The 25,762-nt window shown below is 34.6% G+C and overlaps 1 protein-coding gene across 2 annotated transcripts in view; it reads right to left on the bottom strand.

The window, feature by feature from the left end:
* KLHL1 (kelch like family member 1) overlaps positions 1–25,762 on the bottom strand; it is a 340,926-nt gene that overhangs the window by 7,100 nt on the left and 308,064 nt on the right. For both annotated transcript variants that reach the window (XM_026493388.4, XM_026493389.4), the window contains one exon: positions 16,382–16,594. In XM_026493388.4, the coding sequence (XP_026349173.2) occupies positions 16,382–16,594 (213 nt within the window). The remainder of the gene's footprint in view (positions 1–16,381; positions 16,595–25,762) is intronic.

Below are 25,762 nucleotides of genomic sequence, written 5' to 3'. Positions count from 1 at the left end.
TCCTAGATGGATGCCCAGGTACTTAACAAAAATGAACATCATGACTTCTTTCCACTAGGAAGGCAGACATGTAAATATGTAAATAACTATTTTCAACTGCAGAATGAGGTTCCGTAAAGCAAATATAAGCAAAGTGCTATGGTAATGAAACAGAAGTAATGGTTAAAAATCTGAAAGAATTATGGAATTCTCCACAGTTGAACTCTCCTTTATTTTTTTAAAATAATTTTTATTTTGTTATATTAGTCACCATACAGTACATCCCCAGTTGAAGTCTCTTTTAAATCAGGTCTGAAGGTGTAGCTAAATTTGCCAGAAAGAAAAGGAGACATTTATGCAACAGAACTGAAGTGTTAATGAAAATGCATGGCCAGCTTTGGGGAAAGCAGGGGTGTGGGGTGGCTAAGTTCAGGGATAGAAGAAGGAGCAGAATGCCTGAAAGGGTCGTTTTTGGTCAGTTTATGGTTTGTGTGATTGTAGGAAGGTGTTTTGTGTTTTAATAGGAAAACTTAGGGAAAATAATTACAACATGAACAGAACTGTGCTTTAGTGGTGTTATTTGGAATTCACTGTAAGGGAGAGATTGGTAAATCAAGAGATTGAAGCAGAGGACCCAAATTATTTTTACTGAACTTAACCCAAAAATAATTTAATTTCCAGAAAGTCTGACTACCATGCATTACATATGGATATTTTGTATTTTGAGTGGCAAAAGCCTGAAGAATACTTTCCTGAACATACTTTACTTCAGCTAGAATGAATGATTAAACCAATTCTTTGCCTTTAACCTACACCTGCAAGGTCAGATACCGAAATGAAAAAGCTAGTAAGAGCCCAGCAGAGTAAATATAAGAGAAGACTGGTGAAAGTTGGTTTTGTTTGTTTGTTTGTTTTTTTAACAGACACAATAAATATATTTTCAGTTTGTTTTTCTACTCCAATCTTGTGTTCCACCAATTGAAACTTTCAACCCACAGACTACTAAAACAAAGAAACAAACACAAAGAAGCAAAAAACAAAAACAAAAAGCCACCTACATGTTTATTAAAAATAAAGAAGGTTGTTACAAGAGAAATGGTTGGGGAGGACCCCAACGATTTATATTTCTCTATAGTCACATCATTCAAGATGTTACATGCATTTACACACCACGGTGGGAGAGGTTGTGACAACCAAGATAATCTACGTGAAATGAGAAATTGGTTGAATGCCTGCAAAACCAGGACCACCTTGAACCATACGCTGTCTAGCAAATAAAAATGTAATTTTACATGCTATAGTTAATAAATGCAAAACATCACAAACATAGGCACATATAGACTCACACAAACACAATCTATGCCATCAAAACCTTTATTTTAACTTACCATGAAGAAAAGACAAACTTACCGTGAACATTTTGAAATAGAAAAGATTTTTTTTTAAATAAGGACGAAAGAAAGAAGAAGAGGGGGAGGAAGGGGAGTCAGAGGAGGAGAAGGAAAGAAGACACCTCATGGAATCAAATAGGAGAATCCAGAGAGTGGAATGTTTTATAAGATAACTGACTGAATTCTCCAACAAGTCAACAGCAAAACAAACAAACACAACCCCCAGTAATAATGAGCAGATAATTAGGAAGAAGTAGCTGTTCTAAATGAATTGTGATTAAACATAACAAAAAAAGTAAGTGGATCTTATTTGGATCCCAATTCAAATAGACCAACTATTAAAAGATGTTTGAGACATTTGAAAATTTTAATATACCCTGGGCATTAGATTTTAATAAGGAATTACTGAAGTTCTTATTAGTTCTGATAATAGCATTGTTGTTATGTAAAAAAAAAAAGTCCTAATCATTTTTGGTCGTTTGTTTCTGGGATGCATTCAGAAATATTTTAAGCTAAAATGACATGTTTGAGAGTTTCTTTGAAATACTTCAAAAAAAAAAAAAAAGAGAGAGAGAGAGAGAGAGAGAGACAGAAGGGAAATGGATAAAACAAGAATGACACACTGGTGATCATGGTTGAAGCCGGGTAATGAGTACAGGGAAGTTTACTGTGTTGTTTACTTTTTTGTTTGTCAGAAAAGATCTATAGTAAAAATAACTTTAAAAGTAAGAACGTATAATACACTTAGTTTCAATGAAAAGCAAACGTTCTTTATACTTTATGCATTCTTCAGTAAAACCCAGGCTGGCTTTTGTCACAATCACTTCACTTAAATAGCTTTTTCTGAAGTCATATTTTATCCCGCATTTAATTGCTATCAGCTCTATAGAATTTTTTTCAACCTTTGTCTGTAAAGCAGACTTTATGAACTTTCCAAAAAGGCAGAAGAACTGAGAAAATAGCCACACTAGTGTAGGAAGAAATAGTCAATGAATTTCTGAAGACTTATGAAATTTCAAGTGAAACTCAAATATTGAACAATTTTCAAATACTCATATTCCAGGGGAAAATAAGGAAACATTAGTATGTCCTATATTTAGGTGCACATTTAGAAATAATATCTACATTTAGAAATAGATATCACTTTTATATATATGTTTTACAAAATTCCTGAAGAGAACTTTAAAAATTTAATGCATTCTACAAAATCCAGATCTTTGGATTAGATGTGCCTGTCTTCAAATCTAGGTAATATTTTTTTTCTTATCATAACAAACTTTTAATTCATATCTGGGAATGGTGAAAATTTAAATTTAAATTTGTATATTATAATTCGAGAAATGAAACCAAAACAAAATGAAAACAGTCCAACTTTTCCCCACCCATACACACACTCTCTCCTAGATACTTAGGAAGTAATTACAGAAATACAAAATTACCTACTAGTGGTTATCCTTGTTTTCACATTAATGACTCTAAATTAACTTTTCTATATTCAGAACACAGTGGATTCACCTCTCAGACTGAGGATATACAAAATTTTACCCCCATAAATGAAATAAACAGCTTTTTTTTAACCTAAAGAGAAGATCCACAGATGTATAACCATTTTCCAAACAATTATTAACAGTAAACTCTGTCATGGTCAGTTAACATTTTTGATGAAACTTAGTCCTAAACATTACTTTTTTCTCTGGTTCTTTATTTTTTTAAAAAAGAACAAAGCGGTGGGGGCAGTGAGGGGAGTAGAGAAGCTGTCTTTTTCTATTTAGGCTGTCCTCTTTTCCTACATCTCACCTTGGCCTCCGTGGTCAGAGTGTGAGCTCTGTATCAGGGACTCTATTAAAGTTTATAGCCCTTAGGCAAGAGAAGCACCACTATGTACAGGCTAAAATTGGCTGTAAAATGAAAACTTGCTGAAGGCATATGAGAGTCACAGAATAAAACTTAGTGTCTCATTGAAAATCCCCATTGAAGTTTTTGAGGTACCATTAATTTTTTAAGCCTTGTTTTTTTTTTCTATTAAAGGATAAAAATTGATCTTAAAATATTTAAACAGAAACTGTTTCTAAGTATAAAAACACTACTTTGAGAACAAATAGAATTTATATTCATTTTCCTAAATTTGTACAAGCAATATTCAGCTAGAAAGCATATTAAACAACATAGAAGTATTTGTAGCCAGGTTTGTTTGCCTGTAAAACAAAATAAAGCAAACAAGAAAAAAGAGAAGTACGAAAAGATGAGATCCATGCTATAAAAAATGGATAAACAGCTCTAAAAACAGTGGCTTTTTGATTTCTAGTAAATGAATTATACAATCTATGTTTGAATTTTCATAAATTATTTGAATTAAGCAATTACGAGTGACAATAATGATGCTCAAAAATAAATTTTATTCTTCCTGTAAAGAAAACCAACATCTATCTAGCAGATCTCATCAGATTATCAAAACAGATAGACCTTGACTTCAGAAATGTTCACATAATGGGAATGGAAAATAAATTAATTCTAATAAAATTAATTCTTAAAAACTTAGGAATAATATAAAAAAAAGTTCCTAAAAACATCCTTGTTCAGATATTTTCATATATATGCATATCTAAGGGTATTTAGGAATAGAATTTCTGGATCAAAAAGAATGTGTATTTTGAAATGTGGTAGATACTACCTATTGATATTACAGAGTCTGGGCCAATTTGCACTCCCACCATGAGTGTAATAAGAGTTTCAGTTGCTCTACATCTTCTCCAACATTTGGTATTAACTATTTTCATTTTAGCCTTTCTAGTAGGTCCTGGTATGACATTGTGATTTTAATTCTCATTTCTCTGATGCCTAATGATATCAAGCATTTTCCCCAGTAGTCATCTTTTCAAGGGTTCTTGTTCAAATCTTCAGTCAAGATTTATTTAGTAGAAGCAAAGCCTTTCTTGGTCATATGGTTTGAAATTATTTTCCCCAGTCTCTGGCATAAATTTTTACTCTTCATGCTCTCTTTTGGGGAAAGATTTTTTATTTACATATATTTTAATAAAACAACATGGGGCTTGAACTCATGACCTAGACATCGAGTCACATGCTCTCCTAACTGAGCCAGCTAGGCACCCCTGAGGGGCATTTAGTAATATTTCTCTTTATGGATGACTCTTTCCCAATCCAGTTTAAGTAATATTTTACATTCCTGTAATTGTGAAGATAGCCCCCTCTTATAATCTAAAATCTTTGTTTCATACTTACATCTAAAATCCATCTTGAATTTATTGGTGTGATTTGAGAGAGGAGCTAAAACTATTTTTTTTCCATATGAGATATGCTTTTTTGCCTTTATCATAAGTCAAGATTCCTTATATGTGTGAACATAGACCTGTTTTGTCTACTTGTTTGTACTAGGCCAATGCCACAGTGCCGTAAAGTAACTTTACAATTAGTTGTAATATCTAGTACTTCTTCAAAGTTTTCTTGGGATTTGGGGCCCTTTTCATTTTTATTTAAATTATAGGATCAACTTTTTAACTTTACATCCACAATCCACACTGGACAAACATTTACAATTCAATAAGGATTGCAGTGAATCCGTAAATCACTTTAGAGTACAATTCATGTTTTTATAATATTTAGTCTTCTTTTCCATGAACATGGCATTCCCCTCTATTTACTTAAGACTTTTAAACTTTTCTTAAAGTTTTGTTTTTTTTTAGAGGTAGCACATATATTTTGTGAGATTTATTGCTAGATTTTTTAAAACTTTTTAATGGCAACTTTTATACATATATTTTGTTATTATTGCTTTCATCTAGAAATGTAATTAATTTCAAATATTGACTGAGTATATAGCAACCTTATTAATTCACTTTTTAAATCAAATAGTTTCTAATTACACTGTGGTTAGATTATCATTAGATATTTATCATGTAACCTTGCATACTGACAGTTTTATTCATTCCTTTCTAATTATGAATTTTCTTTCCCTTTATTGCTTTATAACTGGGTAGTTATTCTTTTAAAATGTTGAATAAAGGTGGTATTAGCAGTCACTTTTTTTCTGTAGTGAAAATCTCAAAACAATATATTTCAATATTTGACTATTTTTCTATTAATTTCTCTTCCAAGTTTGGTGAGAGTTTTTATTATGGTGGGTGTTGGATTTTATCATCTTTGCATTTATTCAGATGTTTATTTATTTTATGACTATATTGAGCTACATAGATTAATTGTTCTATACTAAACCAAACTTGGATTTCTGGAATAAATGCAAAGTGGTTGAGATATGTTATCATTTTCATTTACATCTAGGTTTGATTTGCTAATACTCCTTTTGGATATTTGTATTTATGCTCATGAGTATAGCCAGCTCTTGTTTCTCATGTTTTTCCTTGTATAATATGTATAAGGTTTTGGGGCGCCTGGGTGGCACAGTCATTAAGCATCTGCCTTCGACTCAGGGCATGATCCCAGCGTTATGGGATCGAGCCCCACATCAGGCTTCTGCACTAGAAGCCTGCTTCTTCCTCTCCCACTCCCCCTGCTTGTGTTCCCTCTCTCGCTGGCTGTCTCTCTCTGTCAAATAAATAAATAAAATCTTTAATATATATATATGTATATATATATATATACATATATATATATGGTTTTATTTTTCTATAAATCTATTCATTTCAGCTAAAAATTCAAATAATGGCATAAATACTCAAATATTCTCTTTTTATAGTAACATGATAGTGATATCCACTTATATTTCTGATGTAGGTAATTTTTTTCCTTGACACTCTGTCAGCTAGCTTATAAATTTCATTGCAATTATTTTTATAGAAACAAATTAGACTTCTTTTTAATCCTATTTCTTGTTTGTTTTATATTTAATTAATGTATTTCTATCATTATTTCACTTCTATTTTGGTAGGCTTTTGGTCTAGTTTTTATAACTTGAGATTGAAACTTAAATCTTAGCTTCTCAGCTCTTTTCACTTGTTAAGTAAATGTGCTTAAATCTATAAATTTCTCTTTAAGAATTTCTTTAGAAATGCTGAAACTTAATACCCCATGTTACATGTCACAGAAGTGGCTTAGTCTCTTGGCAACTTTTGATACATGCAGTATTCTTTAATGTGAGATTTTCCAATAACTCAAACAGTCTTGCCTAAATTGCATGGTTCCTTCACAGTTTTCATTGTGCAGTATAAAGAAAGTTTAAGGATGTACATTCCTCCTAAGATCTTGATAAGAGTCTAGGAAAATTGGGAGACGCCTTTTAATGACAGTGTGCATCTGTATCTTTTTTTTCTATAGACTTGTAACAAGACTGGAAATACCAACTTTAGTGTGAGCATTTGGAAAAACCTTTAGTAAAAGGAATATTATTTTTATTTATTTTATTTTTTTAAAGATTTTATCTATTTATTTGAGAGAAAGAGCAGAGATAGTGACAGAGAGCATAAGGGGGGAGGAGAGGGAGAAGCAGGCTGCCCGCTGAGAAGGGAGCCTGATGCCAGATTCCATCCCAGAAGCCTGGGATCATGAGCTGAGCTGAAGGCAGATACCCAACAGACTGAGCCACCCAAGTGCCCAGGAATATTATTTTTAGAAAGGAATTTCTTTAGCTACATTCCACAAAATTTGATATATATTTTCATTTCATTCAGTTCAAATTATTTTCTAATTTGAGTCACATGTTGTTTTGAAGTATATCACCTAAATTTCAAACAGTTGAACATGGGGCACCTGGCTGGCTCACTTAGTAGAGCAAGCATCTCTTGATCTTGGGGTGGTGAATTCAAGCCCCACACTGGGCATAGAGCTTACTTTAAAAACAAAAACACAAAACAAACAGCTGAGCATGTAAAAATTTATCTTTTCTGTTATTTATTTCCAGTTTAATTCCATTTGGTCAGAGAGCATGCCCTATGAGATTTCAAGCTTTTGAAAATTGCTGAGGTTTACTTTATGATCTAGAACACAGCAAATTTTGGTAAATATTTCATGTATAACTACAATTATTACTTATAAAGGTAATCACTACAGCAATACAATTATTTAGATATTTTATTCAGAGAGTTGTATGTAATAAAATAGAGTATGGACAGAAAACGATCTCCATTTGAAACAGTTTAATTCTAGGAATTCTCATGGAAGCTAGTCAGTTTAATAAAACATCCATATAAGGAAATCAATCATTTTCCTAATAACTTGCTTCATTCATGGACTCTGTTCTTGCACCATCACAGATCTGCATGACTCATCTGCTTCCAAGGGCCTAGCCATGGAGGCCCTAGAAATTATTAATTCTTTATTGTGATCCATAACCCCTGTTGGCTTTTGGTGCTCCTGTTTCCACCTACCAAGGGGCCCACAGTGGCAGCGCCTTCTAACAAAGGGAGGTGGGTGCAGTACACACCTGCAGGACTGGCTCCCCTAACAGCTGAGAAAGGAGTCAGATTGCATGACCTCAGTAACTTCCCCAAAGAAAAGGTTAAAAGGAGATGAGCATTTTATATTACTTGCCAAGTGATTTACTAAACAGATTAAAGAGGTAGCCGATAACAAGTAAAGCTATAAAATGAGGACAAAGTATGTGTGTGTATGTGTATGTGTGTGTATGCATATATATGTATATACATACATGAAGTCAGGATGGAAAATTACTTTTAAAATGTAAGCACAATGGTGCTCATTGTTACTTTGGTGGCCCCTAATAAACCACACTTCTTAGTGTCATACCTTTGAGTAGTACACGCTTACCTTGCTGTGAGCAACACTGGCCAGTGTGACTTTAACAAGTGTGATGCAAGCAGAGGCCTGATGATTCATTGTATTGGATATTTACCCTCTTGAGCCCCCTTCTTTTGGACACCCTTGTCTTGGAATCCCAACCACCATATGGTGGAGAGTCCAGCCCAAGGGGAACTATGGTTCTCTGGTTGAAGCATCAGCTGAACTCCGATGAGAGGCAGCCCTAATTGCTAGCTCTGCCAGAGAAGGATTGTGAACATTAAAGCCTGTTGAAGCCCAGATGTTGGTAGCATCAACCAATATCATGTGGAGGAGAAGAGCAGCCCAAACTGAACCCAGTCAACACATAATGATGAAAGATTTCAATCATAAAAGAAAGAACTATAAAATTATTTTAAGCTACAAAGATTTTAGAATTGTTAGAAATAACAAATAATTTCATGAAGTGTGTATCTGCCTTAAAAGAAATATAAAAATATCTGCATTTAAAGAAAATATTGAAAAAATTTATAAATTTGTATTAACCATATGACATACATATGGTTAGTAAAAACTATACCTAAAGTAACTGTTTGAGTCATGTTGATCCAACCCTGTGTGCAAAAAAAAAAAAAAAAAAAAAAAAAAAATGAAAGCCACAAATCCTGGTAGAATTTAAGATCAGAAGCCACGGTCCATCAGACCATGTACATTAATCCATTCATTGATTTATTTAGACAGTGTATTTAAGCATTCATTGTATGCTCTACTCCTGACACATATAGTCTGAATGTACAGTCGGAAAAAGGAACAAAGAAATAGACTGATTTTTTTCCCCTATAATTTAACCTTTACTAATAAATATATCTTAAAACATTGAAAAAGAATCAAATGTAGACATCAATTTACATAAATGAGCTTTAATGAGTTACTGATGAAATTACTTTCCTTTTATGATTTTTTTCTCCTGATTTCCTATGTCATCAACAAACTACTTCTAAATTAAAAAAATGAAAACTTCGTGGGGTGCCTGGGTGACTTAGTGTGTTAAGCATCCAACTCTTGATTTCAGCTCAGGTCCTGGTCTCAGGGTCTTGGGATGAGCCAGGGTCAGGCTCTGTGCTCTGCGCAGGAGTCTGCTTGAGAGTCTTTCCCTCCCCCTCTCAGTCTGTCCCTCCCCCGCTTGTGTGCGTGTATGCGCGCACTCACACTCTCTCTCTCAAATAAATCAGTCTTTAGGAAAATAAAGAAAGAAAAGAAAACTTCAGAATGGTTTAACTATCAGGCTGCAACCATCCAAGACAGGATTTCTTAGTTCAAATTCAGTCTCAACATACAAATTATTCTCTGATCGGTATAGATTCTTCTCACAGGATCTTCCACACGTTCTGTAAGGACATGTTCCCTGTTTTGATTTAGTTGCAGCAGTCCCATTAGTTAGGGTCACATGTCAGGTGAAATGGTTTTGACTCGACTATCAATTTCAACCCAATGACAGAGGGGGGAAAATTCAGCGCAATGTTAGGGGAAAAAAATCATTCTCAATATTGTTTGTGTGTCTGTAACTCTCACATTGATTATGTGCTTAATCTTTACTTTTAAAATAGATTTTTTAAACGTATTTATTGATATTCTCCCAGTCTTTGTGAGTACTTCTCTTAAATATATCATGGGCACAGAAACGTTGGGAAAGAAGATGGGGTAACTAGATTTCTGCTCCCCTTTCTAATATCCCTTGTGTATATATACAAAAATATTTTTAAAAGTTAATTTGATTTCTTTTTAATTTAACTTCTCTATGAAGGCATGTGAAAAATCCTATTTTGACTTAGATCATATTTATTACATCCTCTCTTCAAAATTGAGGAGAGGAGAAACAAATTGCTGACAGAACCAGGGAAAGCAAGGATAAGCCACACAGCTCTTTGTCTCCTCAGATGTAGTTTCCTCAGCAGAGCTTCACAAATTATTTAAATTATTGTCAATCAATAGAACATGGAGCATACCCAGGAGATCTGAATGCTAGTTAAAACTCACTTTTAAAAATAAATACCTTATAACAGTTCAGAACTAAGGAGCAATCGATTATATAATCACTTTCTCTGCTAATATAACAGAAAACTATTATCAGCCCTGTGAGTTCAAATTGTGTATTAAATAGCCTCTCGCCGCATGAAAATGAACTCTGCAGTTTGACAACCAGGGTTGATATCCTTCCTCTATATGGGACATAATATTTCATCTATTCATGTACATCTCCCTTTCCACAGAATTGTTCTCCTTCTGCAAAGCATGCAGATGAATAACCATGATGCCAGTCTTCCAGGTAGTACAAGGACAACAGATTCTTCTGTTATCCCCTGTCTCTATCTCACCGCTTCAGAGATACCACTTGCCTCGTAAGCCATTAGGCAAATATCTAATTAGTTGAGTTATGAATTAGTTTAGCTTTGGAGTTAGTTAATAGTTCTTGCATCCACTTGTAAAGCAGGGCCCCTACATACAGAGGCTGTCAGGATTTCCATCTTTTGTATATGGCTGTACAAGAAATTTGAACATAATTTGTTATCAAAGAAATAGCAAAGATTCTACGTGCACAATAATAGAAAAATAACACGAACAGCAAACTAGTTAGTCTTTTCGTGCTACACTCATTTGGCAAGTGCTAACAGTTAAGATCTTAGGAAGAAGAAGAAGAAAGTATCTTACTAAAAAGTTCAAAAGCCCCTATCTAACATTTTAACTTTAAACAGTTTGAGTGATTACTGTCTTGTAGAAAATTTAGGATTTCACGTATATCAAAATATGAGTTAATGTATTAATATGCTATATAGGGCCTAGGATATGTGCCCATAATTTAAATAAAAAGTCTCTCCTTGATCATCTGTTTTCACTCTTTAGAACTGCTACAACTCTTGGGTTATGTCTAAGCCAAAAAGATAAACTAAGAAGATAAATGAAAGAACCCAAAATTCTATTCTTACCTTATGTATTAATCTTTATGGTAACTTTAAAAAACTGTTTGGTTAAATAATAATATATTTATCCTTGTATGTCTGAGAGCAAATCTTAATTTTTATTAATTTTTATCAAGATCTAAAGATGATAAAAAATATTGAGCCATATCTTGACAGAAAAATTAGGTATTCTTATTTTAGATGACTTTTTCTGATATGACCAATGTGTGGATTTTGGTAAACTTTGAACAAAATTTTTATATTTAAGTAATATATAAGAAATTTTACAGATGCTTATTTGTTAATAGTGCTTGGATTAGATATAAAGATATAATTTTCAATTAATATCTGAAAAGTTGCTTAATATTTTAGGCCCTATCAAAAATTTTGCCTACCCAATAAGTGCCTAAAATACATGTATGTAAATCATTGATACACAATCTATAATGATGGAAATGGGGATTCACATGCAAATAGAAAAATAAACAAAAATCTAAGTCTTTCCATCAGTCCATTCATCCATCCATTCTTCTGTCCTTTTATGCATCCCTTTTTATCTTTCTATTAATCTATATAACTCCCTATGTACAGTGTATCTCCAGATGCCTTCCCTTGTGAGAAATTTGAGGCCTGTTTTTCTACCTGATTTCGCTAAATGCTTGGTGAGGACTTACTTTGTGCCAAGAATTGTGCCAAGTGGAAGAGTATAAGGGTGAACAAGCTGATCTAGGTCATCACCAGCACATGGATCCTAGCTATGTTGAAAACTTTTAAATATTTTTTCATCATAATATTGATACAAAGGAAAACTCCATTGCGCTTTCAGGTCAAATCTGCATTATGAAAAGATCTCTCTGGCTACTATATGGAGAGTAAATTGGAGGAAGCAAGAGTGGATATTACAAAAGAGATTTAGAAGGCTCCTATTATCTTGATATCCCTCTCCTGCACGCCTTATTACTGGGATGCAAATTAGAGGGCAAAGGTGGTCCTGATCTATTATTAGCCAGCAGTGGTACTGATGCCTTTGGGCATATTTTCTGATCCATTGCCGGGTTTTCTGTTTTATTTGTGATCTTAAAGTTCTAATTATTTATCTGTCTCTTTTTTCTAGTAAATTTTAAGCTCGAGTTAGCACAGTGAAAAATATATGCAAGACAATATTTGTAGAATAAGTAAAATGGATAGATAAATGTGCTTTGTCTAATGGATTGCACCCTCTGGGAAGTTCTGCTAGAACTTACTGCATTTTTGGACACTGATTTTGTCCACTAAGGTGCTCTTATTAGAGTGAGGCTTGGCTGCAAAACTACTATTCACTGTTTCATCAACTATTCTAAAATCCCTATTCTTGCCAAGTCCTTGCCTTCTTTCCTACTCTGATTTGAGGGGCCGGTATTCTTTGTGTTCAGGACAGCCTGACCCTTTACAACTTTTGATGTCTTATATAACTGTACTTTAACAGCACTATTATATAATACCTTTATGTTTCCGTAAGAAATCATTGTCATACAATAAAATTCGTTCTATCAATCTGTAATACGTAACATTGTACACTACTTCTCATTATTCCTAACGGTTTGTTTTCCTATGGTTATACACTAAAAAAGTCTTTACATTATATGTGTAAAATAACTCTACAGAGTACCATTATGTACCTTGATGTATTGATGATTTATATGTGAAATTGTCAATATAGAATATATGTTATAGAAACCTCAAAAATGCTATTAATCTGACACGTAATATGAGCTGGGATAAGAATCATGATAATGCTGTGTGCTTCTGCATTACTTAAGCTGCTCAAACCCACTGTACTCCTATAACTTAAAATAACTACGCTTATTTAAGTCTAATTCTACATCGTAAATGTATTCCTAGACTGAATTATTTATGCCTCTGTTCACAAACAACATTGTAATACATTTTACAGTAAAGTTAGAAGAGAATAAAGGAAATATCATTTCATTAGTAACATTTATAAAAGATATATAGCAAAAATAGGAGCCACATCATGTTAATCTTTCTTGCTATTTTCCCCAAGAATTTAGCAGAGGAAAATGTGAATGAGCTGTCAATCTATTAGCATTTTTTTAAATAAATTATTTCATGTTTGTGTATATAAAAGCATACATCTATTTATCTGGACTCTGGCCACTGTCCACACTATAACACCTGTAGTTCCTAATTTCACCGGACAAGAGAATGTTGAAGTGAAACTGCATTGAGCGTAATGCTTTCCTCTGTGCATAGAGAGCCATATATCTACAGTCCATTTCACACCATAGCAATAACATTAAACATGTTTTATTCAAGAAGTGGTTTAAGTTTGAACAGAGTCTGTTTACTAAAAGCTATCTCTTGCCAATGGCCTTATTCTCAGTAAAAATCATCTATCCTTAGAAAAATATTAAAAAAGCACCTTTCTGCCCCTGACTATACCACTTGCAAGCATTAATAAAATGGATGTGGTTTCTTAATGTTAAGAGGAAAATTGTTATGGCCATCACTGCAATTCACCAAATATCTCGTGTTCTTCTCCCACGTAGAAGTTCTCCCACCCTCATGAAGTTTTCTGTGGCCATGTGACTAGTTTGTCAAAGTATGAAGAAAAGAGAATTATATTACTGGCGTGCGGAATCTTTAGGAATCAGTGAACAATGTATACATCTCCCTTCTGACACCAGCAGTACTTATATTGTAGCTTATATGCCATTCTGAGTAACAGAGCAATGATATCATGGATCTGTCATGGACATGTAGCATTAGTAAGAAAAAAATTATGATATTAAGTCACAGAGAGTTTTGAAGTTATTCATTATGGTAGAATTACTTACCTATCCCAGTTGATAAAACAGTTGACCTCAGTATTCCTTAGTCTCACTTCCCCATATATCAGCATGTATCCTTATGTAATAAGAAATATCATCTTAGGGTTCACTAACTCTCTAATCCTTACTGCACACAATATAATAGTTCTAAGTGATGTACAGCCCTTAAAGAGAATTTAGCTATAATCATGCCAGGAAGTGTTTGGGTTGTTGGACCAAGCCTGAAGCCAAGGTGACTTTCCACTCCAGACCTTTGTGCACTTGGCCATTTTTAGGAAGAATTAAAAGAGGACCAGGATTATAGAAAATAGACCTGTCTTCCATTAAGAAAGGTATGACACAAAACAAAGTCCGTTAATTCACCTTTGAGAGTTTGAAGGGAGTAGTAGAACATGATAGGATGAATAACAAGCATTCATAAATAGATCACTTAAAACTGTTTTAAAGGGTCTTTTAAAATATCACTTTAAATTCTTGTGAAAAAAACTATAGGGCTTTAAATATTAGTTGAAGAAAGAAAGGAAAGGAAAGAGGGAAGGAGGGAGAAAGGAAGGAAAGAATTAAACAAGAAATAATGAAAGTAAGGCCAGAAATAAACATACAATTATATGGTCAGTTTATCTTTGACAAAGAGGCAAGACTATGCATTGGGAAAAGGACAGTGTCTTCCACAAATGGTATTGAGAAAACCAGACAGCTACATGCAAAAGAATGAAACTGTATCACTTTCTTACACCATACACAAAAATAAACTCAAAATGGATTAAGGAACTAAATGTGAGACCTGAACCATAAAAAGTCCTGGAAGAGAACACGGGCAGTAATTTCTCTGACATTGATTGTAGCAACATTTTTCTAGTTATGACTCCTGAAGCAGGGGAAACAGAACCAAAAATAAACCATTGGGACTACAACAAAATAAAAAGCTTCTGCATAGCAAAGGAAACCATCAACAAAACTAAAAGACATAAACCTACCAAATGGGAGAAAATGTTTGCAAATGACGTATCTGATAAAGGTTAGTATCCAAAATATATAAAGACCTTATAATACTCAACAAAAAACCGAAACAGAACAAAAAAATCCAATAAAAAATTGGGCAGAAGACATGAACAGACATTTCTCCAAAGAAGACCTACAGATGGACAACAGACACGAAAAGATGTTCAGCATTACTCATCCTCAGGGAAATGTAAATCAAAACCACAATGAGATATCCCCTCACACCTGTCAGAATGGCTAAAATCAAACACAAGAACAATAAGTGTTGGCAAAGATGTGGAGAAAAACAGAACTACCATATGATCCAGTAATCATTCTAGTGGGTATTTATCCAAAGAATACAAAAAACACTAATTCAGAAGGATATATGCATCCCTATATTTATTGTAGCATTATTTACAATAGCTAAATTATGCAAGCAGTCCAAGTGTCCATCGATAGACAAATGAATAAAGAAGATATGGTGTATATATATATATATATATATATATATATACACACACACACACACACACACACACACACACACATATATACAATGGAATATTATTCAGCCATAAAAAGAACGAAGTTTTGCCATTTGCAGCAATGTAGATGGAGCTAGACAGTATAATGCAAAGCTAAATAAGCCAGTCAGAGAAAAATACCATATGATTTCACTCATATGCGGAATTTAAGAAACAAAACAAAGGGGAAGAAAGAGGCAAATAATAATTAAAAAAAAAAAAAACCTCTTAACTATAGAGAACAAATAGATAGTTATCAGTGGGGAGGTGGATGGGGGAACGGGTGAAATAAGTGAAGAGGATTAAGAGTACTAAGATTGCACTTATCCTGGGGTGCCTGGGTGGCTCAGTTGGTTAAGCAGCCCCCTCTTGATTTTGGGTCAAGTCATCATCTCAGGGTTGTGATATTGAGCCCAGTGTTGGGCTTCACGCCATTAAGATTCTCTCTCCCTCTGTCCCTCTCCCCTCCCCTTCTCTAAAAGAAAAAAAAAAAAAGACTATACTTTTTTTTTAAAGATTTTTATTTATTATTTATTTGCGAGAGAGAGAGCAAGAGAGCACAAGCAATGGGGAGCGGCAGAAGGAGAGGGAGAAGCAGGCTCCCCATAGAGCAGGGAGCCCGATGTGGGGCTGGATCCCAGGACACTGGGATCATGACCTGAGCCAAAGGCAGATGCTTAACAGACTGGGCCACCAAGATGCCCCAAGAATACACGTGTCTTGATGAGCACTGAGTAATATATAGAATTGTAGAATCACTATATCATATACCTGAAACTAATATAACTAATGTAAGCATGTTAACTATGCTGGAATTAAAATTTTTAAAGAAGAAGAATGAAAGTGTCATGCATGTGTATAGGGGAAGGGGGGTATAAAGAGACAGAAAGAGGTTTAAAAAGCGGAATTTACCTTTCCTAAATTATGCAGTTTTTATACTCACTTGAATTAGGCATCAGTATAATTTACATTATTTCTCTCATTAGAACTGTGACCTCGGATCTTACCTTTCTACATAATCTAATAACCGGGAACAGTGATTTGAAGCAGGAGCATCATGACCTCCTACGGCATAGAGAAAGCCATCGCACGTGGCCACTCCAACACCCCCTCTCCGCTTACACATTGGAGCACACATGTTCCACTTATTTGTATGAGGATCATAATATTCCATTGAACTCAAACAGGAACTTCCATCACGACCTCCGACTGAATATAACCTAAAAACACAATCAGAAAAACAGGATTTAATATTACAGTCTGAATGACAAAACGTAGAAAAGAAGTCCTTTCAAAATAAATATTCTATCACCATAGGAGTCTCACATGTGTCTTAATAAGATTAGATGCTGTGGAATTTTTGCTTTACCAGTGGACATTATGATTAGTATATTGGCAAATAGAAACTGAAAAGTAGAGTATTAAGTTGAAGTAAATACATAGGAAGACATTATTATTTCGTATATAAAATCCTGCAGGTCTTAGATTTGCAAATGCATGCTCTAATATAATTTAGTAACTCTAAAAGATGATGTTTAGACTGATTGCAAATCATAGAGACTTTTTTTTTAAAGCTGTTTGTGTTTCTCTTAATGCCTGACATGATAAAATGTTTCTGATTGCTCAAGTGTGCCCTTTATGATTGTAATGCCTCTTTGTTTGGTTACTCACAGTTGTCTGCCATATCAGAATCTTCAGTAGGCTGAAATTAACCAATAGGAACATTTTAAAGGACAAGTATTGGACAGTTTAACTTACAGAAGCACCCAGAAATGAAATATTCACTGAGAAGTTTTTATCTTCCTAAACACTTCATGAAATCTGAGCTTCATTTATTTCTGGGAAGATCTAACTCAAAAGAAGTTTGCTATAATCATTAAAATTTAAACTTTTTTTTTGCAGAAATTTTGAGTATTTTCACACAAGGCATCTTGCACAGTCCCTGGCACATAATTTATATATAAGAAAAGTATCCTCTTTTTTTTCTATCATTTTAAAGGAATTGTTGACTTCAAGATGCTCTTTTATTTATACTTATACTGATAAAGTACAGTGTTGATTGATCTGAACCCAGCATTGCTAATAGAGTATTTCTGTGCAATATTATAGCACATATTTTTTATAAAATTATTTAAAATGCTAATATACAAATATATAAATGTGTATAGAAACTAATGATAAGCATATTGCTTACATTTTAGAAGTCAAATATTGAGCCTACTCATATAGCCTTTTATTTGGAAATTAAATATTCCTACAAAGTTCCCAAGTTACAATATCAATGACTTCTTTAATATAATTATGTATATTACAAACCACTATTCATTAAGTCTCTTTCTTCTGTGTGAACCGTCCATTAATAAAATGCAGTAACACAGGGATTATGAAAAAAAGAAATTTATATAATGCCTTGATAAAAATGACATAATATTTGACAATCCCTTTTGTAATATAAATGTTTGATGTATGGTAGCTATTATTTTATAAATTACTTATGAAAGCCTAGGCTATGTTATCAGTAGGTTCTTTCATTTGGTACATGTCCCTTTTAATGTCTTTCTATTTAGACTATATAGTAGTATATAGTCTACAGAAAAACAATGAAATTGCTCTAATTTTAATATATTGATTAATATTAAGGCAAAATTACTTAACAAGAGTAAATGCACTGAATTTTTCCTCAAAAATGAGCTTTGAAAAATAAATGAGAAAATTTTAAATTGTGTAAAAGATAGTAGTGTCCTTTTGGACTGCTTTATTGAATCCACTGTTAAAACTAATAGATGTATTTTAATACTTGAAAGATTTTGAAAATTATGTACTTCACAAATATATGCTATCAACTAATATTATCTCTAACCCACTTATTTTGAAACATAAATTTGCTAAGTGATTAAGAATTATAATGGAAAAATAATAACTATTACTATAATTATTGTTAAAGTTCTAAAAATAACCAAGGGATAGAAACAAAATACTCTCAAGCAGTTAGGATAAATGCTAGAATGTATGCATATAACTTCATGGAAAATTATCTTCTCAGATCTCCCTTCTAAAGCTGTTTAATCATAACTTAGGTTGATTCCCTGCTTTGCTTCACTACAATGACAAATTAGATGTTGAGAATCTGAAGAGCAGAGAAGAATCTGATGCTAGAAGTAAATGCACTGACAAGATAGGAAGTGGCAGCTGACAGTTTCACAGCAAGAAAGGAAACGTGACATTTTAACTTAGAGTTGAAAGATGCGTGGAAATTTGTAAGAGGAAGAAATAGGGGGAAAACATTACATACAGGGAAAACATTATGCATAAAGACAAGGGGCAAGAAAGGTCACAGCAGGTGATAAATAAAGAGTGGCAGGTATGTCATACTGATGGAACAGGGGTTGTGGAAGAGGGGAAAGGAGAGATGCAGCTGGTAGATGAAAAGACTAGGCTGAGAACACAGGCCTTGATGCCATGCTGCAGGGCTGGGATTTTATTCTGAGACAATGAGAAAAGGACAGAGAAATAACATTCTTAGGCATCATCAGGTTCATACTTCAGTTTGCTGTGAATAATATGAGATCAGAAAGATCCCTGATTTTAGCAAACTTTTCTGAATTTTGCTGAAAAGGGCAGGAATCGGAGTCTTCCCTAATACTTTCCCTAACTTGTGTGTTTATTCAGCACACAGATGAATTTTACCTAAAGTTTAATGACCTGGTCTCGGTGTTTTGAGACCTACTTGCCAGGTGCCCATCTGAGTGAGTGTCACATATTTCATATTTTAGAAAATAAAATATAGCAGTTTCAGGAAACAAATCCTATTCTAGTTAGGATATGGGTTCAAATGTGTTTAAAGGGGATGGCGTGAGACCCAGGCTATTTTCCACTTGAAAGCATATCATCTGTAGAGTATGACACTTTGTCAAGAATTGTGAGGAATCTGAAAGTTTTTTACTACTTGAAATCTAAGAAATTAGTCCATCATAGTTTTGTAGATGCTGGAAAAACACACAAGACTCCTAGGTCAGAGAACAATTGCTATTATTCACAGCAAACTAAGCACCATGAGCTTCAAGTTTACATTGGTTCTTGTTGTTCACCCTCCACGCCAAAGCCCAATAAGGGGATAGAGGCTCAAGTAAATATTGCACATGGAGTGGACCTTGGCCTTTCTCACAGCTGAGGAACATTAAGTTGAGGAAATGCTAATTCTTTAAAGAAACCTGCCAACAAACCTGCCCAAGTTTTGCTCTGAAGGGAGACAGACGTTATCTTTATTTTTCTGGTCAAGGAACAATTCTGTTCTCTGCCCCATAGGAAGACCCTGTCTTCCTAGCTATTTGATTTACAGATATCCTTGCAGGCAATGTGAAAAAGTCAGCAGCACTTCTTACTTGGGAAATGTACATAAATGTGAAAACCCTGTTGTAGAATTCTCTGCAAACTTTCATGTCCTGAAGGCCTAAGGTAGCCCTAGCTGTCATGACCACAGTTCAAACAGCAGGACAAAGGAAAAGTGGAAGGAGTGCACCCTCTCCTTTTAAGATATATTTTTTTTTAGATTCTGCATATTAATAAATAAAAAGCAGAGTCAGATGTATAAATACAGAGAACAAACTGAAGGTTGCCAGAGGGAAAGGTTGTGGGGGCAAAATTGGTGAAGGGGAATGGGAGACACAGGCTTCTGTTTATGGAATAAGTCATGAGAATAAAAGGTACAGCATAGGGAATATGGCCAATGATATCGTAATAGTGTTGTAAGGTGACAGATGGTAGCATAAGATGACATACAGAGAAGTTAAATAATTACCCTGTATGCTGAAAACTAATGTAACATTGTATATCAACTATACTCAAATAAAATTAAATAATTCATCTTTTAAAAAGTTGCATATCTCACTTCTGATATACCATTGACCAAACTTAGTCAATGGCAATAACTAATTGATAGGGTGCTAGAATGTTGTTTTTATTTTAGGTGCCCATAATGCTTAGTTAATACCCATATGCTTGGGTATTTATATTTCATAGAAAAGGAGTGAATAAGTATTAGGAGACAATTAGAAGTTTCTGACACAACACTAGATCTTTCCTAGCTCCATGTGCCATTGTGCATTCTACCCTAGATATCTTTTTCCTACATAGGCTGGGTACCTCTCATTCATCTCTCAATCCATTCAGGTTATCTCTATTAGAAAGTCTTTTCTGATCCCACTTTGTCTTTCCCCAGAAAATTAACATTGTTTATAATCCGTATCCTAGGTAAAGTTATTTAATATTTGTCATACTTTATCAGTAGTGCATACTTTGGGATACCTGTAACCAAAGACCAAAGACTGGGATGCGGAGTAGAGACCATCAGTGAAATATGGAGTATGCAGCAAGGGAAGGGTTTATTCTGGAGGAAACCAAATGAGGAGACAGGAGGGCAAGCCTCAAGTCTGCCCTTCTGAAGGGGTAGACTAAGGGAAATTTAAAGGCAAATGAAAAAGATCTGGTTAAAAATCTGAAAGTAGTCCCATTAACCCTTTGGTTACTGGTTTTAATCCCCCACTGTCTTGATCATTCCTCATTCTTGAGGGAACTGGGATGATAGCCGTTTTATTTACTTCCTGCTGCAATGGAGGGAAGATTGGGGTTAGAGGAATGGGACATTTAGTTCCAGGTTGAAACCCAACATTCTATATTACCAAAGATTTTGTACTTTTATCTAGGGCCTTGGGGAGATTCGTTGTAACCAAGTAGCTTATTGTACTTATTGATTTCTTCAGACGAGTTCTCCTAAATAGTAGTTTCACATCCGTCAGAGGCTTGCTAGTCCAAGCAGGGTTCCTTTCTATGTTCTCCTTGCTGATTGAGTTTAGGGAACCCTGTGGATTCTGGTCATTTGAGTGTAATGAATCCGTGGCTTAATTCCCTGTAGTTTCACTGAAGAATGGGCAGTCAGTAGCACTTCATTAGGTCCTGTCCAACAAGGTTGGAGGTGGTACTCTGGGTGCTTGCTCTTCCAGGTCTTTAATAATCCCAGGTCTCCAGGATTTAGGAGGTGTAAGGGCACATCTGTGGGGTACATCATCCTGCTGTATAGAATGTACCTAATAGTATCCAATTCCCTAATGTAAGCCCCATCAAGGATTCCTAAGTCATGAACGAGTGTAGAAAGAGTCTTCCATATAACATTTCACAGGGGCTTAACCCAAGTCTACTTCTAGGAGTACTCTTACCCGCGAAGCTTTTTCCCAAGTTCAGTTGGTTTCTTGGCATATCTTTGCCAAAGTTCATTTTTTTTCCAGTGTGTAGAGTCTCCAGAAAATGTGTAATTTCCATTGAATGCCCAAGGCATTGGACACTGTGTGACTTTTCCCACAAATGCTGCTCCTGTGTTGCTCTGAATTGTTAGCAGCAATCTAATGCTAGGAATGATTTTGCTTAAAACTGTTTTGAGAACTTTGAAGGCCTTTCCTGAAGGTCATGGAAAGGCTTCAAATGAGCTTGTATAGAGGTCTACGAATATTAGCAAATATTAAAAACCACCTGTTGTTTATGGCATCATGGTAAAATCTACCTGCCAGCCTTCGCCATGTTTGGTGCCTCTAAGTTGTACACCATTTTAGAGCTGGTGAGAGCCCAGTCTTAGGATTGTTTTTACTGCAATGTCACATTTTTGAATGGTTCTCTGAAGACTGGGACCTGAAATATACTTCTGGATCTATTAGGAATAGCATCTCACACATAATGGATGCTTTGGTGAGTACGGTTGATCATTTCTTCCATAAGATGTAATGGGATAAAGATTCAATATATTTCCAGCTGTTTTAATGCCAGAATGGTGTCCAGACTGCTCTTCTGAGGTCCTCCGAGGAATACTGGGGTTGTTATTTGGTTACATCTATGTCTGGTACTAAAATCATTACAGAGAGCTTTGGAGTTTTTGTATGAACTGTAGTTTGATCCACCTAACTGTTCCCTTGGGCAATTGAACAGTGTAATTTCTGGTACCCTCAACAGTGGACAATAGCTAATGGGTCACCACTGCATTCAGATCTTCATTATCTTTGATCCATTAAACTGTTCCATCCCTAAACATCTCAGTGTCTCGATTTTCCAGTGCAGATCCATGTAATTGGGATGGCTGGAATAAACTTACTCAGTTGTCTGTGGGTCTCTGGTGATCTTTCTGAGTGGCTAGACAGCAATAAGCATGAAGGTCATCTAAACATGTACCGTGTGGCAATTTTTCTCTGAAGTTTACCTCAAGTTGCTAGCTTGAGTTTCCAGGGCTTCAGGGAAAAATGAGCAGTTTTAGTTCTTGGTGATTTCAAGTCAAGAGAATGGGAAAAAATTGGAAACAGTAGTTTGGAGAACCTTGTCAGATATTTGAGAAAACCAGAAGAATTCAGGATCCAGTGCGGTTTTTTTAGACAAACAACAAACACTCAAAGACAGCTAATCAGAGCTAGAATCTAATAGCCACAAAGGCATATTACTGAAACATAATTTCTCTCTAAAATAACCCTCATTTCCAAAGATAGCCAAATTAAAACTAATTTGTTTGTAAAATAAGTCCAATTTTAACAAACTTGGCTTCTTTATTTACATAAGCACATTAAGAATAGTGATTGGCCATATAGGGTTTTTTTCTTTTTTCTTTTTCTTCCTTTTTTTTTCTTTTGTCTGCTTTACTGGAAATGTTCATAAGGAATTTCAGAATGAACGTATAACAGTCTCTCAAGGCTAAGAAGCCAAGCCAAATACTTGCCATCAGGCTTTGCCTGCAATACCTATGGATTTGGGTGAATTCCTCTCTTCTGTAAGTCCTGAAAATATCCTGAGGTTCCTGTATATACCAGGAAGTAACCTTCTTCACTCCCCTGGGAAGGCTACTAGGAGTACTGTAAACAAAGTACCAGGATAATTTTTCCAAGGGGCTTCATTGGCTCCATAAAGTCAACCTTAGCTCCTTAAAACCATCTGGTCATATCTGAGTCTATGAACATTTCCCTCAAAACACAACAGTCCAGGCAAAGCCTTGGTAAAATAACCAGTATTTCCAGTTGTGTCCTGTCACAAGGAGACTAGGTTTTTATTGAACTCATGCAAATAAATATACTGTCATGAAAATATAAGAATACTCATTGAGAATTTTTGAATTCTGGAAGGATTGTAGGGAGAAATAGATAAATGTTTCATATTTGTTTACAAAGAAATCTTTTCCAAATTTCTGTAAGTCATAGATAGCCTTAAGTCTGGAAGAGCAAACAGCAGAGAACCAGCAATGTTCTAAACAAGAGTCTCTTTGAATGCAGCTTTCCCATTAGTTCTAGAAATTCTTAGTTTAGTTTTGTGATCTTAAAGGTAACAGAGACCTGTATTTGTCATTAAAGTGGAATGCTGTGACATACAACACTTTAATTATTAAAATTGCAAGTGATGATAGTTATACCAGAATGTACAAAACCTCAGGGATTCTGTATAATTTCTGGAACAGTTATAGTATTCAACCATATAATAAAACTTAAGAAGGATTATCATCACTTATTTGACAATGTTTCTCATGTAATTTGACATTCCAAAGAAATAAGCCTAATTAGTCCAAAATACTTCATTTAGAAGTTGAATTTTTGGAAGTTTGTGAAATACCAGGAGGTTTTAAAGCATATGCTTAAATAAGATTATAGATCATCACAAAACTTAATGATTATCTATTTAGCCAAGGTGGCAATAAGACATTCTAAAGACAAATGCAGAGGGTTATTTAGTTGTTTAAAAAAAAAAAAAAAAGGAGCTCTTTTAATATTGAGAAGATTCAAATTTAAGTAATCAAAGACTTAATAAAGGCAAAAACATAGAAACTTATTTTTTCCTAGGCAGATTAAAGAAAAACCTTTGTTTACAGTTTAGACCAATAATCTAAGAAAACTCATTTTAACTGAAAAACCAAATTCCAATTTTATACTGGTGTACTTCTGATGTTAAAACTCCTTTATTCCTCCCTGTCATCTCCCCTGTTGATATATACTTATTGAGACAAGGACATCCAGGGCACTGCATGGATTGGAGCTCTTGCGCTAGATGCTATGATGTGCTGACTGGAATCTCTATCAGGAATGAAGGACTCTCAGTGTAGGAATGCTGCCAACAGTCCTCAGCTCTCAGAGGCCATCAAGGATCGCCTGGACTGAAGACAGCTGCTTTGCCAAGGGCATGCCCTCTGCCCAGGTGGTCACATCTTAAGACTATTATAAAAGTCCAGCCCCTTTGCCTGAACTTAGGATAGTTCTGAGCTCCAACTTTTGGAGCTCCTCAGAGAATTAGTTAAGGCTTCTGTTGATATTGTATCACTGTTCAACTTCTGCCCAGTCTTGCTCTCTTACACTTCCTTCTCTTCCCTAATAAACTACTTTATATACTAATCTCCATAATCTTAGTCAGTCTGGACCACGTACAAAATTCCTTTCCAAAGATTCCCTTCTCACAAACTTTCTACAGCTCTCCTTTTTACATTCAGATTTTGTCCTAAGTTTTCCGTCTTTAAATAACCAGTCTCATTTCCCTCGCCTACATGGTTGTTTCCCTTATTATTTCCAGTAGTCAATTACATTCATTAAAATTATCTACATCTGTTTATTCTTAGATTACCCATACAACTTCATGATGCATTAGACAAAGTCCATGTTTTTCTTTTTCTTTTCTGACAAATTTTGCAATGGAGATAACATGAACTTACTTGATCTTCAGTAAGCAGAGGCAGAATGAAAATTTCATATGTAATGCTGGCAATTCTAAAGACATGTCCATTTTAATTAAAACAACCTTAAATTAATTTAGCTTTAATACTGAATATCTGCCTAGATCATGTGAACTTGCAAAACAACTGTATCAATCTTTAAGTTTTAGAATGCCCAATTTTTATAAGTGCTTACCTTTAAACTGACTAAATAGAGCTCTTTTACAAATTAATTTTAGCAAATCCATCCAGAGAGGTAGAGAAAATATCTCACATTTACAACATACATGGAGACACATAGAAGTATGCAAATAAGATGCAAAAAACATGTTAAAAGTCCACTTTCCAAATATCTCCCTTTGATCATAGATCTAATTGCAAGGTGGTATTACAATTTATGTATCCATTTGTTGGCCATTTTTCTCTGGAGTCTAATAAATATTATGGCCAAGCAATATTAAAAAAAAAAAAAAAAAGATTGTCCAGTTTTGGAGAAGACAGCCCAAAGGGTTGCAAGCAGGGATCAAGCTGTCATTCCCCATTCTCCATTTTCCAGTGAGGACAAGGCTGTTTTTTACCATAAGCTTCAGCAGTAAACAGACCACATGAAGCCCAGAGTACCTTTGTGAGTGCTGGTTCCTCCTTAAAAGTCAGAATTTCACCTGCTGAACCA

This window comes from Ursus arctos, unplaced genomic scaffold (assembly GCF_023065955.2).
Source record: "Ursus arctos isolate Adak ecotype North America unplaced genomic scaffold, UrsArc2.0 scaffold_10, whole genome shotgun sequence".
NCBI classification, from domain to species: Eukaryota; Metazoa; Chordata; class Mammalia; order Carnivora; family Ursidae; genus Ursus; species Ursus arctos.
This window is presented reverse-complemented; position numbering and strand designations above follow the sequence as displayed.